Source organism: Phocoena phocoena, chromosome 13 (genome assembly GCF_963924675.1).
Source record: "Phocoena phocoena chromosome 13, mPhoPho1.1, whole genome shotgun sequence".
Taxonomy (NCBI): Eukaryota; Metazoa; Chordata; class Mammalia; order Artiodactyla; family Phocoenidae; genus Phocoena; species Phocoena phocoena.
The window spans coordinates 24,214,660-24,228,620 of NC_089231.1; the positions used below are offsets into that span (position 1 = coordinate 24,214,660).

At 53.7% G+C, this 13,961-nt stretch overlaps 1 protein-coding gene across 1 annotated transcript in view; it reads left to right on the plus strand.

The window, feature by feature from the left end:
• The window catches only part of MYO5B (myosin VB), a 230,899-nt gene that overhangs the window by 207,527 nt on the left and 9,411 nt on the right, over positions 1-13,961 (plus strand). Inside the window, exons 29-35 of the mRNA XM_065889991.1 lie at positions 1,243-1,320; positions 4,488-4,686; positions 6,185-6,278; positions 7,593-7,736; positions 10,401-10,552; positions 11,124-11,213; positions 13,800-13,950. Of these exons, the coding sequence (XP_065746063.1) occupies positions 1,243-1,320; positions 4,488-4,686; positions 6,185-6,278; positions 7,593-7,736; positions 10,401-10,552; positions 11,124-11,213; positions 13,800-13,950 (908 nt within the window). The remainder of the gene's footprint in view (positions 1-1,242; positions 1,321-4,487; positions 4,687-6,184; positions 6,279-7,592; positions 7,737-10,400; positions 10,553-11,123; positions 11,214-13,799; positions 13,951-13,961) is intronic.

A 13,961-nucleotide genomic window follows, 5' to 3' on the forward strand; every position in this document is an offset into this window, starting at 1 on the left:
TTTCCCTCTGCTCCTTTTCATTGACTCCAGAGTCGGGCCTGCTGTCTGTGTGACCAGCTGTGCCCAAGAAGCAGCCTGGGTGAGCCCCACAAGGGCTGGGCCCTTCCTCATGAGGCAGAGCCGGGGGGAGGTATAATGGGTGGCTGCACCCCCAGACCTCACACACAGCCTGACAGCAGGGCATAGGAAGGGGTTACTGGTCCTGATAGCAAGCAGTGTGAACGCAGCTCCTGCTTCGTGATTCCTGCCAGGAAAACTGGGATCCAACCGGCAGGAGCAGAGGCCTCTGGGAGCAGGGACTGAGGGGCCGAAATCTAGTGGGGACAGCAGGGCTCTGCCTGCCGCCCACCACCCAGTCCCGCTGGCCTTCGAGGGCCTCACATGTGCCCGGGGCTGTGTAGGGTTGGGGGAGGTCCATGCTGGGGGAGTATGTGACATGTGCCTGGTCTCCAGGAGCTGTGCTGCTGGCATTGGGCAAACACAGGTCAAATGGAGAGGATAAAATAACTCGCAAATAGGAGGCATCTGGCCTCCTGCTTTCCCAGCTGAGTAAATAGGAGTAATGCAGTTGGGTCCCAAGGTTAAGGGGAGAAAGCTCAGTGCTCATCATGCTGGTTATTATTAGCAAAGTTGTTATTAACTGTTTCTTTATGCAAGACTGCAGTGAGGACAGGAGTTGAGATGAGTTAATACTTTTCTGCCCTTAAGAAGTGACAGGAAGGAAACACACATTACAAAGCAGGCAAAATGTGGTCTCCTTCCCTGTCCTCTCGGAGCCAGATGTCCCCAAGGTGCCTCCCTGCTGCTCCCCAGATCCGGCATCTGGGAGGCCGCCGGCCCTGCCCTGTACAGTTAGCCCCTGCTCAGTGTCTGCACCTTCCACCCTGCGCAGGTCCTCTCCTCCCTGCCCTGTTTGCATCTCTCCTGATTCTCCCTTTCTTTTCCCAAACCTCCTGGTAGTGGGAAGGACCGTGAGCGAGCACAGGTAAATGCCTCTGCCCTGCCCATGCTAAAGATAAGCAGAAAAAGTGCCACCCTCTGCTCTGTCTTCAGGCCTGGGGTGATCAGTGATCCCACAGGAGGAGGTGCTGGTGATGGGAGGGAAAGGAGGGGAGCTGGGTGTTCTGGAGCCTTCCCTCCTGCCTTTCCACACCTTGGCTGTAGTATCTCTTCCCCGGGCTCTCTGCTGCCCTCTCTCTCCCTCTACACTGGACGCCCTGTTTCTCTGTCCTTTATTTCTAGCAAGACTGAGGATTGGGGATACTTGAATGAAGATGGAGAGCTCGGCTTGGCCTACCAAGGCCTAAAGCAAGTTGCCAGGTCAAATGTGTGCCTTTCTTCCTGTGTCTGCTCTGTTCTGTCCGCTTGTGTCTATGCTTAATTGTTTTTCAGCTGGAGTGGATGCAAGGGCACAGTTCGCGGGGGTGAGACGGGGAGGGGTGTTGGCGGGTAGCCCCTTGCATCATCGTCTGTCACTTTGTGTGAAGGCTGCTTGTTTGGGTCAAGGTGGTAGCACTAGATGGCTCACCGGGACCTCAGAGACCACCGGCTGCAGCTCACTCACTCTGCAGGTGAAGGAATAGACCAGAGGGAGTTAACGTGGCAGCAGGTGCACAGCTCTCCAGAACGAGGGGAATTTCATTCTGTGGGTGTCTGAGTCTGTGCCGCTTCCGTGCTACACACTGACCATCCTGACTGCAGGATCAGTCGAGAGCATTGGCTGCATTTGTGCTGCTGGCCGTGCTCCAAGCACAGGGGTCCTGGCAGCCTGCCCTCCAGCACGTGTGCCAGTCGCCATTGCAGTGACTGCCTGGACCTCATAAGAGCTGACCCGCCCAGCACCCAGTGTGCTTCAGGGTCGCCATGTCTGACCCTCACCACGCACTCACAGGGCAAGGACACTGGGGCTTGCAGGGTGTGAGGAACTCGCTGCTTGAGCAGAACATCCAGAATGTGAACCTGGTTCCATTTGCTACTGGAGCCTGAACCCGTAACCCTTTTGGCCATCAGCCCTGGGTGATCAGCTTAGCAAAGGAAGTTAAATGTGCATAGAATTAACACAACCTGACGATCACATCGCACGTTTCCTGCCAGCACGTGGCTTTTCAGGGCTGTGACATAGCTTCGTGCACTTGAGATTCCCAACAATAGGCTTGTCTCCCAGGAGAGGAAGCAGGCTGGGCGAGGTGGCATGAGTGCTGTGCCCAGCGCCCTCGGCCTGATGCCGGCGGGCTGGAGCGGGAGCCTAGTGCCTCTCGCATCATCTCCTGAGTTCTGCCTGCTGATGACATCATGGAGGTCCCGTTACAGTATCAAGAGCCTCTCTTCTTGGCAGAAGAAAGTTGAGGTCAGCTGGTTCTCAAGGCAGCATGTCTCCCGGCTGTGGGTTCAAACATGGCCCCACCTGTGAGCAACATGACATCTGGCTTCATTTCCTCTCTGGTAGAATGTGGATCAGAATCAGACCTACCTCCTCAGGTCATTGCAAGGAATAGATGAAGGTGAAGCACTTTGCACGTGCCTGCCACGTAGAAAGCGCGGAATAAATATTAGCTGCTACTTGTATTATAGTGGCTATTTTGGAGTAAGATCAAATTCCTGTCCCATCTAGAAGTTTGTTTTATTTTGGGGTGGGAGGGGGAATAGGATGCGCTTTAATACATAAAGAAATGAAAGCATTAATAAAACAAAGAAGGCACAGCCCTATGCCTCAGGAGATCCAGAACCAGATCTGCCGCTGGCAGTGGCCTCAAACCTCTCTCACGTTTAGTTTTCTCACCTGCTAAGTCAGGGGTTCTCCGACTTTGCACAGAACCCCGGACTAAGTCACCCAACTACAGTCTACATGGAGGATAAGAAAGATGCGAGCAGCAAACTCACCGTGCAACCCGGGAACTAATCCTTCGGTCAAAGTTCCTAGAGCCCAAGCGTTCCAGTCTATTTCTCTCATTAAATTTATAACTTACTGGTGATTACTTTTAGTTTATTGTAGCCAAGATTGTATGTTATCTAAATATCGTGTGTCCCCTAAAAATGCTGATTCGATTGCCAAATTACTTTCCACAGTCCTCGCATTGTTGCTTTCCTTTGGTAATGCTGCCTGGGATGAATGGGTGAATCAGTCGCCCCCCTGTCATTTGTTCATTCATTTGTGTCACTTTGCTGAGAAGTCCCTGGGGCCAAGCACTGCACCTGGTGCCGCCGTGGAGCTGACCGAACACGGGGTCGCTTCCATCCGGGACTTCCCGGTGTAGACTCTCCCCTCTCTCTTGCTCCCTCGTAGATTTGCTCCCTCCTGTCTTGTGGGAATTGTCTCCTCCCAGAATGATAGCAGAACTAGCAGAACTGCAGAAACGTGGAACTGTCTCCTAGGCACTTCCACGGTCCTGACTCTGCTGAGCTCTCATCACGGTCTTTGTCTGCATCCCAGGGAGAGGGTGGGGTGACCAAGTCAGGAGACTTTTGATGAAAGTTTGTTCAAGTAGTTACGCCCAAGAAGACAGCATCATAGTCTTATCAGTAACTTCCTGAAGAGGAGGCCGCTTCGGAGCCTTCCTTAGTTCCTTACCCATTCCCTCATAATAGAAGGTATCTCCCAGAATGGCCCAGAGAGTCTCCTGAAGCTTCTCCCCAGCCTTCTCCAGATCTTCTCTAGGTCTCTCTGCTTCTTGTCATGACATCAGTTGATCTTAAACCTCCCTCCAGATCATTTGCAATTAGTCTTAGTTTCTGTTTTGACTGGGGAAAAAATGTATATAAAAGGCCAGAGATGAAGTGGGTATAAGGTAAATAAAAAGAAGGGATCTTTCTATAGAGAACAAATGTGTGGACACCAAGGGGGGAAAGCGGCAGGGAGTTGGAGGTGGTGGTGTGATGAACTGGCAGATTGGGATTGACGTGTATACACTAATATATATACGATGGATAACTAATAAGAACCTGCTGTCTAAAAAATGAATAAAATTCAGAAATTAAATAAAAAGGTAAAAAGAAAGGATCTTTCTAAAACTTGCAGAGAATCTACTAAAGGGAAAATATGCAAGTAATATAGCTCGTTCGGTCCTCCAGAGTTTTGTCTTAGCAAGGAGATTCTTGTGAACTTCGGGCAGACATGGACGCTTTTATTGAATAGATGCTCTAAGAAGTTTATTTCTGCTGATGATATTTTGACATGGAGACAGTCTCTCAATCCCAGACCAGTAGACTGTGCTCAGGAACAAAGAACAAAGGGATGAGGGTGGTTGAGAAAAAGGCCTAAGGCAAGGGGTGCCGCGTTTGGCCTTGACCCCCCGTCCTCCCGAGGAAGGCTGGCCTGCGCCCGCCCAGCCCCGTGGACCTGCTCCCCTCCGTGTCCGTCCCCTGTTGGTTTCATGCAGTTGCTGCTGTGTCCCTGCTCGGCTGCTCCCCTGTTGCGTGTCCACGTGTGGCCCCTACTTGGGGGCACAGACGCAAGCCACCCAGTTACCTGCCCTCCTTCCCGGGTGCAGGTTGCTGGAGGCCCAGCTGCAGGCTCAGAGCCGTGAGCACGGGGAGGAGGTGGAGGGTCTCAAGGCCCAGGTGCAGGCCCTGAAGGAGGAGATGGACGAGCAGCAGCAGACCTTCTGCCAGACGCTACTGCTGTCCCCAGAGGCCCAGCTGGAGTTCGGCATCCAGCAGGAGCTGTCCCGGCTGACCAATGAGAACCTGGTGAGTCGCCGTGCCCCGTGGAGCCCAGCTCTGGGAGGTCACGTTCTAGAAGCAAAGGGTACCGGGAGTGGCCTTTCGCCAAGTGGACAAGGTTCATGTGCTTGGCCCTGTGGTAGGAGTAGAGAGTCTAGAAATCTACAGTCAGCAAGTGTTTGTGGAGCTATTTTATTTATCTGTTAATGTATAACTAACCTCCCCAAAACTTAGCAGCCTAGAATAGCAACCACATTTTGTGGGTCAGGAATTCTGGCAGGGCTCAGTGGGGGTGACTTGTCTCTGCTCTACTGTGGTTGGAGGGGGCTGGAGGACATAGACAGCCCCAGTCCTGTGTCTGGGGCCTCAGTTCCCCTCCACGTGATCTGCTCTCTGCACACATGTGGCCGTCTTTCATTGGACCACCATGGGCTGCTTTACACGGCAGCTGACTTCCAACAGGATGAGCTGGGAGGCCTCTTAAAGTCTAGTCCCAGAACTGGCCCAGGGTCGCTTCTGCCACATTCTGTTGATTAAGACAAATCTGGGCAGATTGAGTGATGGGGATGGACTCTTCCTCTTGCTGGAGGGGAGGAACGGTTGGTGGCCATCCTGACAGTAACCAAAGGAGCCGGGCAGATGCCAGAGAAATGAAAGACAGTCTCTGTCCTCAGAGAGCTACCAGGCTAGTAGGGGAAGCAAGACATGTTAAAAAAAAAAAGAAGAGAAAGAAGATGGTGTTTCCAAAAATATGATTCTACATGGGATTAACAAGTATTACAGAAAAAGAATTGTAGGGGAGGCTTGACCTGAGGCAGGAGGCACAAAAGGGATGTCACCCATGCAGAGGAGGAAGGAGAAAGGGGGTCCAGATGTTTTCCGAGGTTCCACAGGGACATGTCTGCTTCTGTCTCCTGCGTCACTCCTAGTCAGTGTCTCTGACGGTTGTGGAGCTTCCTGCCTCCACTGCCCAGCTGGGTCAGGTGACAGTAGTGCTGTTCCAGGTCCTGGGGGCTGATTTTCTCCCTGTGGTGGTGGCTGCTAGGAGTTAGGCAGCCACTGAGGGGCCCCGGCCAAGAGCCTGTTTTGCTCCTGGGCCCCAGGTAACCTCGCTGGCCTGCAGGCTCATCCAGCTGGCACCTCCCCGCTGCACTCTCATGCCTTCACCTGTCCATTCCTTCCCAGGGCACCTCCCAGCCACCTGAGGACCCTGAGGCTGAGGGTCTCCTGGTGGTTGGCATGGCAACCTGAGGAGGCTTGGCCTAGAGAACTGTGGGTTGGGCCGGGCACCAGGCCGCCTGAGCCCAGAGGAGCCTGCCGTCCGGGCTGAGAGAACACTGTGACCCGTCTCCCACTTCATGGGTCCAGACCCGGGGAGCAGCAGGCTGCTTGGGGCGGACCTCCTGCTGGACCCGGGGCCTGGCCTCCTCGATGGCTGCCTGTGAGCCCGGCTGGGCCCCGGATCCCACCCCGCCCTCCGGGGCAGGATTAGATCTGTTCTCACGCTGCTTCCTTCTGCTTTTAGGACCTTAAAGAACTGGTGGAAAAGCTGGAGAAGAACGAGAGGAAGCTCAAAAAGCAACTGAAGATTTACATGAAAAAAGTCCAGGACCTGGAAGGTAGGGTGTGAACGTGGGTGTCGTGAGGCACAAGTGTGCTCGGCCACCCTCAGGGAGGGCACTGCCTGCCCGCCCGACACTTCCACTTCCCCCACCTGCTGCCGCCCCTGCCCGGGGCAGTCACGTGACACAATCACGCAGACCCCAGGAGCTCCCCCAGTCTCAGTTTGCTGGAACCTGCACTGACGATCCACAAACCTAGCAGGTGTTTGGGTGCCGACTCAAGCTATGCGGGGAGGGGCAGCTGAGACAGTGGCCCTGTGGTCCTGCGTTCAGAGGGCTTAAAGCTGGGAGGCAGTACCTTCTGGTTCGAAAGAATGCTCCATAATATAAAGGCCCAAACCACGGGGGCCCTTCTCCACGCTGCAGTAGTCAGGGAGAGAGGTCAGTTCTGTGGTTAAACTTCCCAGCTGGAATCTGGCCCAGAGAGGTCAGGCAGAGATTTAAATCAGTCTCCCAGAAACCCCAGAATGTTCTCTTTCCTTGACTCCCCGCTGCAGATCTAATCATGTCACTCCCCACCCTTTAAACAGCCTGCCTTACTGGGAAACCTTTCTTCGTCCCCTCACCACCTGGGATACCCCCCCATCCTTCCACCTCAGCTCAGGAGTTACGTCCTCAGGGTTCCAGTCCCCTCTTTTGCTGTCCTGACACCACACAGCTACGTCACAGTTCCCATCATAGGTATTGTTTAATCACCTGCTTATGTCCATCTGCTGCTCTGGACGAGGCTGTAGGAGGGCAGGGCTGTGTCCTGTTCAGCCTTGAGCCGTTGCCCACATACCCCACATGTCCTTCTCCATCTTTGGAGTTCTCTTTTCTGTTCCTAGAGTTCTCAAACTCCTGGTCACTCAGGCTTTTTCTTCTCCCCCACCTCCTCCCCTCCCTCCTTCTGTCCTGTCCCCTTCCTCCCTCTCTCCATCCCTCCTTCCTTCCCCCTCCCTCCCTCTCCCTCCTTCCTTCCCTTTCTTACAGCTGGGTGGAGAAAGAGAAACAGCTCCCCAGCCGGATGGTTGTACACCCTGCACCTCACATCCTTCCCGAGTTTTCTCTGGTCCAAAACCTGCCCATTGCCATTTTGGGTGTTTCCCCAGCCCCTGTCCTGAGTGGCCCCCAGTGCCTGATGCTAAGCTCCTCTGGTCACACTTGGAGTGTGGCCCAGGCTGCAGGGACAGACCATGTAAGGAGTGTGACAGCCCAGAGAACCCAGAACCCTGGGGCCCCAGGCCCCAACCCCACCCACCTGAAATGACCCCGCCCCCAGGCCTGAGCCTGGAGGTCCCAGTTCATCCTCCGTCCCTCTCTCCTGTTCAGCCACCCAGGCACTGGCCCAGAGTGACAGGAGGCGCCACGAGCTCAACAGGCAGGTCACGGTGCAGCGGAAAGAGAAGGACTTCCAGGGCATGCTGGAGTGCCGCAAGGAGGATGAGGCCCTGCTCATTCGGAATCTGGTGACAGGTCAGGCCCTCCTGCACACCCCCCAGCCCACAGACACCCCCGCCCTCTTCCTCCTCCCCGCAGCCACTCTCAGCCACCACCGCGAGCTGCTGCACTTCTGACCAGCTCCCAGGTGATAGTGATGCTGGGGTTAGTGTGTGGGCTGCCCCCGGGGCCGCATGCAGGGCTCTGGGGAGCTGCTTTCCTTGCCAGCCCCGGGCCTGGTTTGCCAGTTGTACCAGCTCCGACCCCTCTGGTCTTACATCCCATCTGGCTGCAACGTGCCGGCCTTCCTGCTCTGTGTTCAGCCCAGTTCATCAGCTGCCTGCAGAGCCGGCAGGAAGAGTCCTGGACCAAAAAAGGAGGGATCTTTGGTGGTCTGGTCCTCTGGCCTCTGAGCTACTAGCTCCATTCTCCAGTCTCTCAGTTTTCCCATCTGTAAAATGGGGATGAGGATACTGACCCCGCCCACCCCACACTTGAAATATGACAAAGGTGAAAGTGCTGTGTTAAAGCTGCGAAACCCTTCTCGAATGTGAGGAATTCAAAGAGGTGGTAGCTTTTGCAGGGGTATTTGGAGTTCAGATAAGAGGGAAATGTTACTTTAGAGAAGTGTACGTTTATCGAAGTCCCAGTCTGCTGAGTACTGGGCCAAGGGCTGCGGGAAGAACGGAGCATGACTTCAGCCTAGCACAGGTTTTGCTTCAGCTCTTTGTTTTGGGTATTTTTAATAGCTGAGTATTTTGCTCTTTTTATAAAGGTTAATTTCCCCACAATTGCCTGACTACTAAGTTCACCTCAAATTTCCTTAACCAGGCTGCATCTTGTTCAGACACCGTTAGGAATGAGCCTTTAATCTCTGATGAATGAAACTCAAAGTTCAGAGCATCAGAGCAAAAAGAATAATAATGGTGGAGGCTGCTTGTGCCAGCCAGTGGGTGGCTCCCCGCCACGGTCATCGCTCAGGTGGCCCCAGGCCAGCTCATCTTCTAAGCCGCCTGCACACAGCACTGGTCACCTTCGCTCCAAAAGACCCTTCCACACAAACACCGGGATTCCACTGATCACGGCCCAGCGTTGGCTGGTTACTGTGGACGATGGAGAAAAGTAGAGCCATGGTCCCTGCCCACAAGACGCTACCATTTAGCTGCTACGGGACTCAAATCACAATAGAAAGTTCCAAGGCAGGACAAGCTATCTGCAATCTGCATACGGGTCAGCCTCGAAGCAAGAAGCTGTAGGTTGGAAGTCTGGGCCTTAAAACACATTTTTCTGTATAAATGTTATTGGCATTCTAATTAGAGCCAAAGGCCAATCCGCAGTCATCTGTTAAACCTATAAGATGCCCAGATGTTAACCAGGTACCCAGAGTATTATGGCCTGTAGGTGTATTTGAGGCCGGGTACCCACTGGAGACGCTGGCAGCACATGCACAGCCCCAACCCTAGACGGCCCTGGCCCTAGACGGCCCTGACCCTAGACCACCCGGGCCCTCGACCGCCCTGGCGGAAGATCTGAGGAGTTGCTCCTTCCCCTCCCCCAGCAGCCCTGCAGGTGGAGGGGAGGTGGCCTCCCTCACTGCCTTTCCAAGCCTAGAGGTGGCTCCTGAGGCCTGGGCTGGGTGGAGCTTGGGGGTGGCGGTCATGAGGGTGTGGGGTGAGGCCTGGGGGTGCAGTGAGCACGCCTGGAGTCTGAGGCCCGTGGCCTTGTGCCCGGGCCTCGTGCTCGCCTTTCATCTTGCCTGTCCCTGGGCCTTTCCTCCTCCTGCTCTGGGCCCCCACCAAACACTGCTGCTCTCAGCCTGGTCTGTGCCTCCCCAGGCCCCCTCTGGCATGGAAAGCAGTCTGACAGCTTCTCCCTGGCCCTCCAGGGGCTTTGGCAAGAAAGGACCAAAAGGCTGAGCAGGAGTCTGCAGTTCACGGGGAGGCCCACCAGCCGCTTCCGGTCCTGCCAGAGCACACGGGGTGGCGGTTTAGAGAGGAGTTGGGGGGAGGGGAGGGGGGAGCAGCTGTCCCTGAGTGTGGCCAGGCTACCGCTGGCCAAGAGGGAGGCGGCGGCGTGGGGAGGGGAGAGCGGCTGTGGCCAGTCAGTGGCCTGCTTCACCTGCTGCCTCCGAGGCTGTCCAGGCGGCGGGCGCTGCCATGCAGTTGGCCAAACCGAGCGCCGGACGCGCTAGAAGTTGCTGCAGCTCTCCCAGCCCCTGGCACGCGGGCTCTGTCTGCGGGAGCCGGCCTCGCCTTCTTGCAGCTGCAGGGCCCATGTGTCCCCCACGGGAAGTGCTGGTGCAGAGGGGTGGGAAGTTCTCGCCCCGGCCGCCTGGTGAGGGAGCCAGCTCCTGTCTCCAGCTGGCCTCTGGCCGCGGGCCCTTCTTACCGTGTGTAAACTCGGGCAGGGAGCCACCTGTGGATTCTTTTCCTCCATGTTGCAAGGACGAGGAGTGAGGAGGCTATTTTAAACAATTAGGAACATGATTTTTGTTTGTTTGGGGTTTTTAACTAGTTTCTGAAACTACCGGTAGTCAAGGTCAGAGGGAATCTGTGTATCAGGGCAGCTTCTCCCCTGCTCCTTTCCCAACCCCCATGAGGAGCTACAGGAAAATGTTAAAATTATTGGCATTGCAGGCCAAGATTCTTGAAGCCCCGAGCATCGGCTATACATCTAATTCTTGCTGTTTGTTGCCGGTAGACCTGAAGCCCCAGGCGCTGGCGGGCACCGTGCCTTGCCTCCCTGCCTACATCCTCTACATGTGCATCAGGCACGCGGACTACGTGAACGACGACCTCAAGGTGCACTCCCTGCTGACCTCCACCATCAATGGCATTAAGAAGGTCCTCAAGGTCAGTGTCCAGGCCGAAGGTGGTGGTGTGTGGGGAACTCGGGGGAAACAGCAGCTCACCGCTGCTTCTCTCTGTCTGGGTTTTGTGATCACAAGTTCTCCAAAATCTCCAGGTCTGAAGGTAAGTGACACCTGGCCTCTAGATAAACAGGATACCAGAATCTTTCACCACGTGCTCCCCAACACCCCTTATGTTGGATCACTGATGGTGAGAACCTGCCAGGCCAGCTGGCCCAGTGCTCACAGCAGAGCCCGGGGCTGCTGGAGTCAAGCTCGTCTGTGTCACTTGGCTTTGTAGTCGTCAGCTGTAGAGGCAGCTGACGTGTGTGGACCACTGATCGGGGACCAGGGCTGGGTCGTACATCATCCCCGGTAGTGGAAGAGCAGTCACGCAGCCTCGCGGGGATGGCTGTCTTCTGTGTGACTGTGATTAGTAAGGGCCTGCTTGCCATCGGATCTGCTTGGGGCCTGCTGGGTAAGAGAAGGAAACGTGGACATGGAGGGACCAGGTGAGCATCTGACCAGATGGGAACCACTTACTCATAACCAGGAACCTCTTTTTCTTTTCACAGAAGCACAATGATGACTTTGAGATGACATCGTTCTGGTTGTCCAATACCTGCCGCCTCCTGCATTGCTTGAAGCAGTACAGCGGGGATGAGGTGAGTGTAAGATAAACCCAGTCCCCTAAAGTGCACTTAAACACTGTCGAGGTGCCCCGTGTTCTTCAGCAGTTAGGCCCTCGTTTCCTTGGGCACAGCAACACGTGTTCCACTTCAGAGCACCTCAGATCTCAGGTCAGAATGGAGGGCAGAGGTTTCGGTCATAGAAGGCATCTCTGTTTTGTCCAAATGTCATTCTGAGCTGCTTTGTATCCCTTGAAGAGAGGGTGTGAGATCTTTGGGGCCCCTCTGGGACCTCAGGCTCTGGGCATGCCTTCTGTACCTGTTCACTGGAAGCAGGAATAAGGCAGGCCTCGATGACCCCAAGGGCCCCTGGAAAGCACCCTGAATGAATAAGTGGATTTGTAGGGAAACGAATTTGCGTAACCCATCCATCATCTGAGAGCCCTCGGGACTCCCCCTGAAAACGCTGTGACCTTAATTTTCTGAAGCAGTCCTAGAAGAGCCCCATTTCTGTGAATGCAGAAAACTCAATTGTCTGGGATGTCAGATTGTCTCCTAAGCCAACCAGTTACTTTGTCCATTTTAAGACAGACAGAGATGGTCCAAGGGAAGAGGCACAATGTAGCTGAACTACATCTGTGCAAACTGACCCTGAGGCCCAGCTTCGAGCTTCTCACCAAATTCAGTTCCTTGGCCTGAGGCCCAGCTCACCCCATCACTTAATGTTCTGCTCTGGACCTCTAGGGTCCAGCTTTATCTAGAACTCACCATTCCCACTGCTGGCCCTCGAAAGAACTTTTCCCGTGCTCTGCATTCAGCCCAGTGACCTAGTAACATATGGCCCATTTTCACCCTAATTTCTCCGGTGAGAATCCCAACTCGTCCCAGGCACTGCCCACTCCCAGTGCCCTGCAGGCCTCCTTGACTTTCCTTCTCCCCTTCCTTTCACATATCTCACTCTCCACCCTCCCTCCCCAAGGCCAAGACAGTGTAAATCAATATAGTGCAACAATTTTGAAAGCTTTATTCCATCTTTTGTGCCAGAACAAGTTTTCACAGACTCTTCTCCCTGGGATAATAAAAGGGTATGCCATGCCAGTCAGTGTTGCCACCCTTGGAATGGCACTTGACTCCATCTCTCTCCTAGAATCAGAACTTTGATACAGCTGCTTTTATTTTGAAAGGGAGTGGGTTAAGTATTAAAGAAATAGTGTTTACTGTATTATTGGAAGACATGGGCTTCATTTCAAACCAGATGTCCTCTATTCCATAACCCTGATATTATATACAAGCTTTCACTTTAAGCAGAGAACTGCATTTAAGGTTATCTCGTTGAGAATCATCACTTGACCCAATGTTGTCTGTACCCTGCAGGGAACATTACATAGGGCTAGGGAGGACCAAGAACTCCATTACGTTAGGCTATTGTTTCACGTGCTTATATTCCCAGGGACAAGACTTGAACCACAACATAACCATATCTATGTAGCCTAAATAACAGCTATCTTGTTATCCCCTCTTCTGCCTGCTTTTTTTTGCTTTTTTTTGCTTTTTTTTTTTGGCTGTGTTGGGTCTTCATTGCTGCGTGCAGGCTTTCTCTAGTTGGGGTGAGCGGGGGCTACTCTTCCTTACGGCGTGCAGGCTTCTCCTTGCGGTGGCTTCTCTTTGCTGCGGAACACGGGCTCTAGGCATGCGGGCTTCAGTAGTTGTGGCACACGGGCTCAGTAGTTGTGGCTCGCAGGCTCTAGAGCGCAGGCTCAGAAGTTCTGGCACACGGGCTTAGTTGCTCTGCAGCATGTGGGATCTTCTCGGACCAGGGCTCAAACCCTTGACCCCTGCACTGGCAGGCGGATTCTTAACCACTGTGCCACCAGGGTAGTCCCTTCTGCCTGCTTTTGTTTTCTTTAAAAATGGATTTGTGATTTGACACAGTATGAGAGGCTTTGCCGGGGATAGTTACCCTTTTGAAAACACTGACCTTCTGGCTGCTCTTGGTTCCCCTTGGCCTGAATACAGAGAGACATTGGTCACATGAGTCCTTTTGATATTAGCAGCTCTTTGAACTTGCATGTTACTTCATCTTGTCAACATAGAAAGCTAAGAAGACATAGTGCTGCAGCTGTGGAATCATTTCAGTTCATCCATTAATTCTGATACTCAGTGATAGAATCCACATAAATTTCTCATTTTAAAAACATATACTCTGACCCGGGTACTTCTTTAGGGACTGTGTATAATCTAATATTTTAGGGTAACTTGGTATATTGGGAAGAGAATTGGGTAAAGAGTCAGAAAGCATGGATTCCCTCTTTCCCTGGACCTGCTACCAACCTTCACTTTGCTACCTTAGGGAAACTTCAGGGATTTGGACTAAACGACTGCGGCCTTTTTCATTACGCAGTTTTGAGTCCGCTATCTGCTTAGTTTTGACACTGCCCTCAAGTCTAAGAGCCATCACCGAGACCTCAAAGAACCGACAGGGTCTGGTAGAACGTCATATTAGCAGACAGAGCCTGATCGGGCCCCACAAATAGGGTACTGAGAAAGTGACTGGAGGCCCAGAAGGCCTGCTGAGCACGGCGGGCCACGGAGCCTCAGCACAGCACCCATCTGCCTCTGCAGGGCTTCATGACTCAGAACACGGCGAAGCAGAATGAGCACTGTCTTAAGAATTTCGACCTCACTGAATACCGCCAGGTGCTGAGCGACCTTTCCATTCAGATCTACCAGCAGCTCATTAAAATCTCCGAGGGCCTGTTGCAGCCGATGATAGGTAAGCTGGCA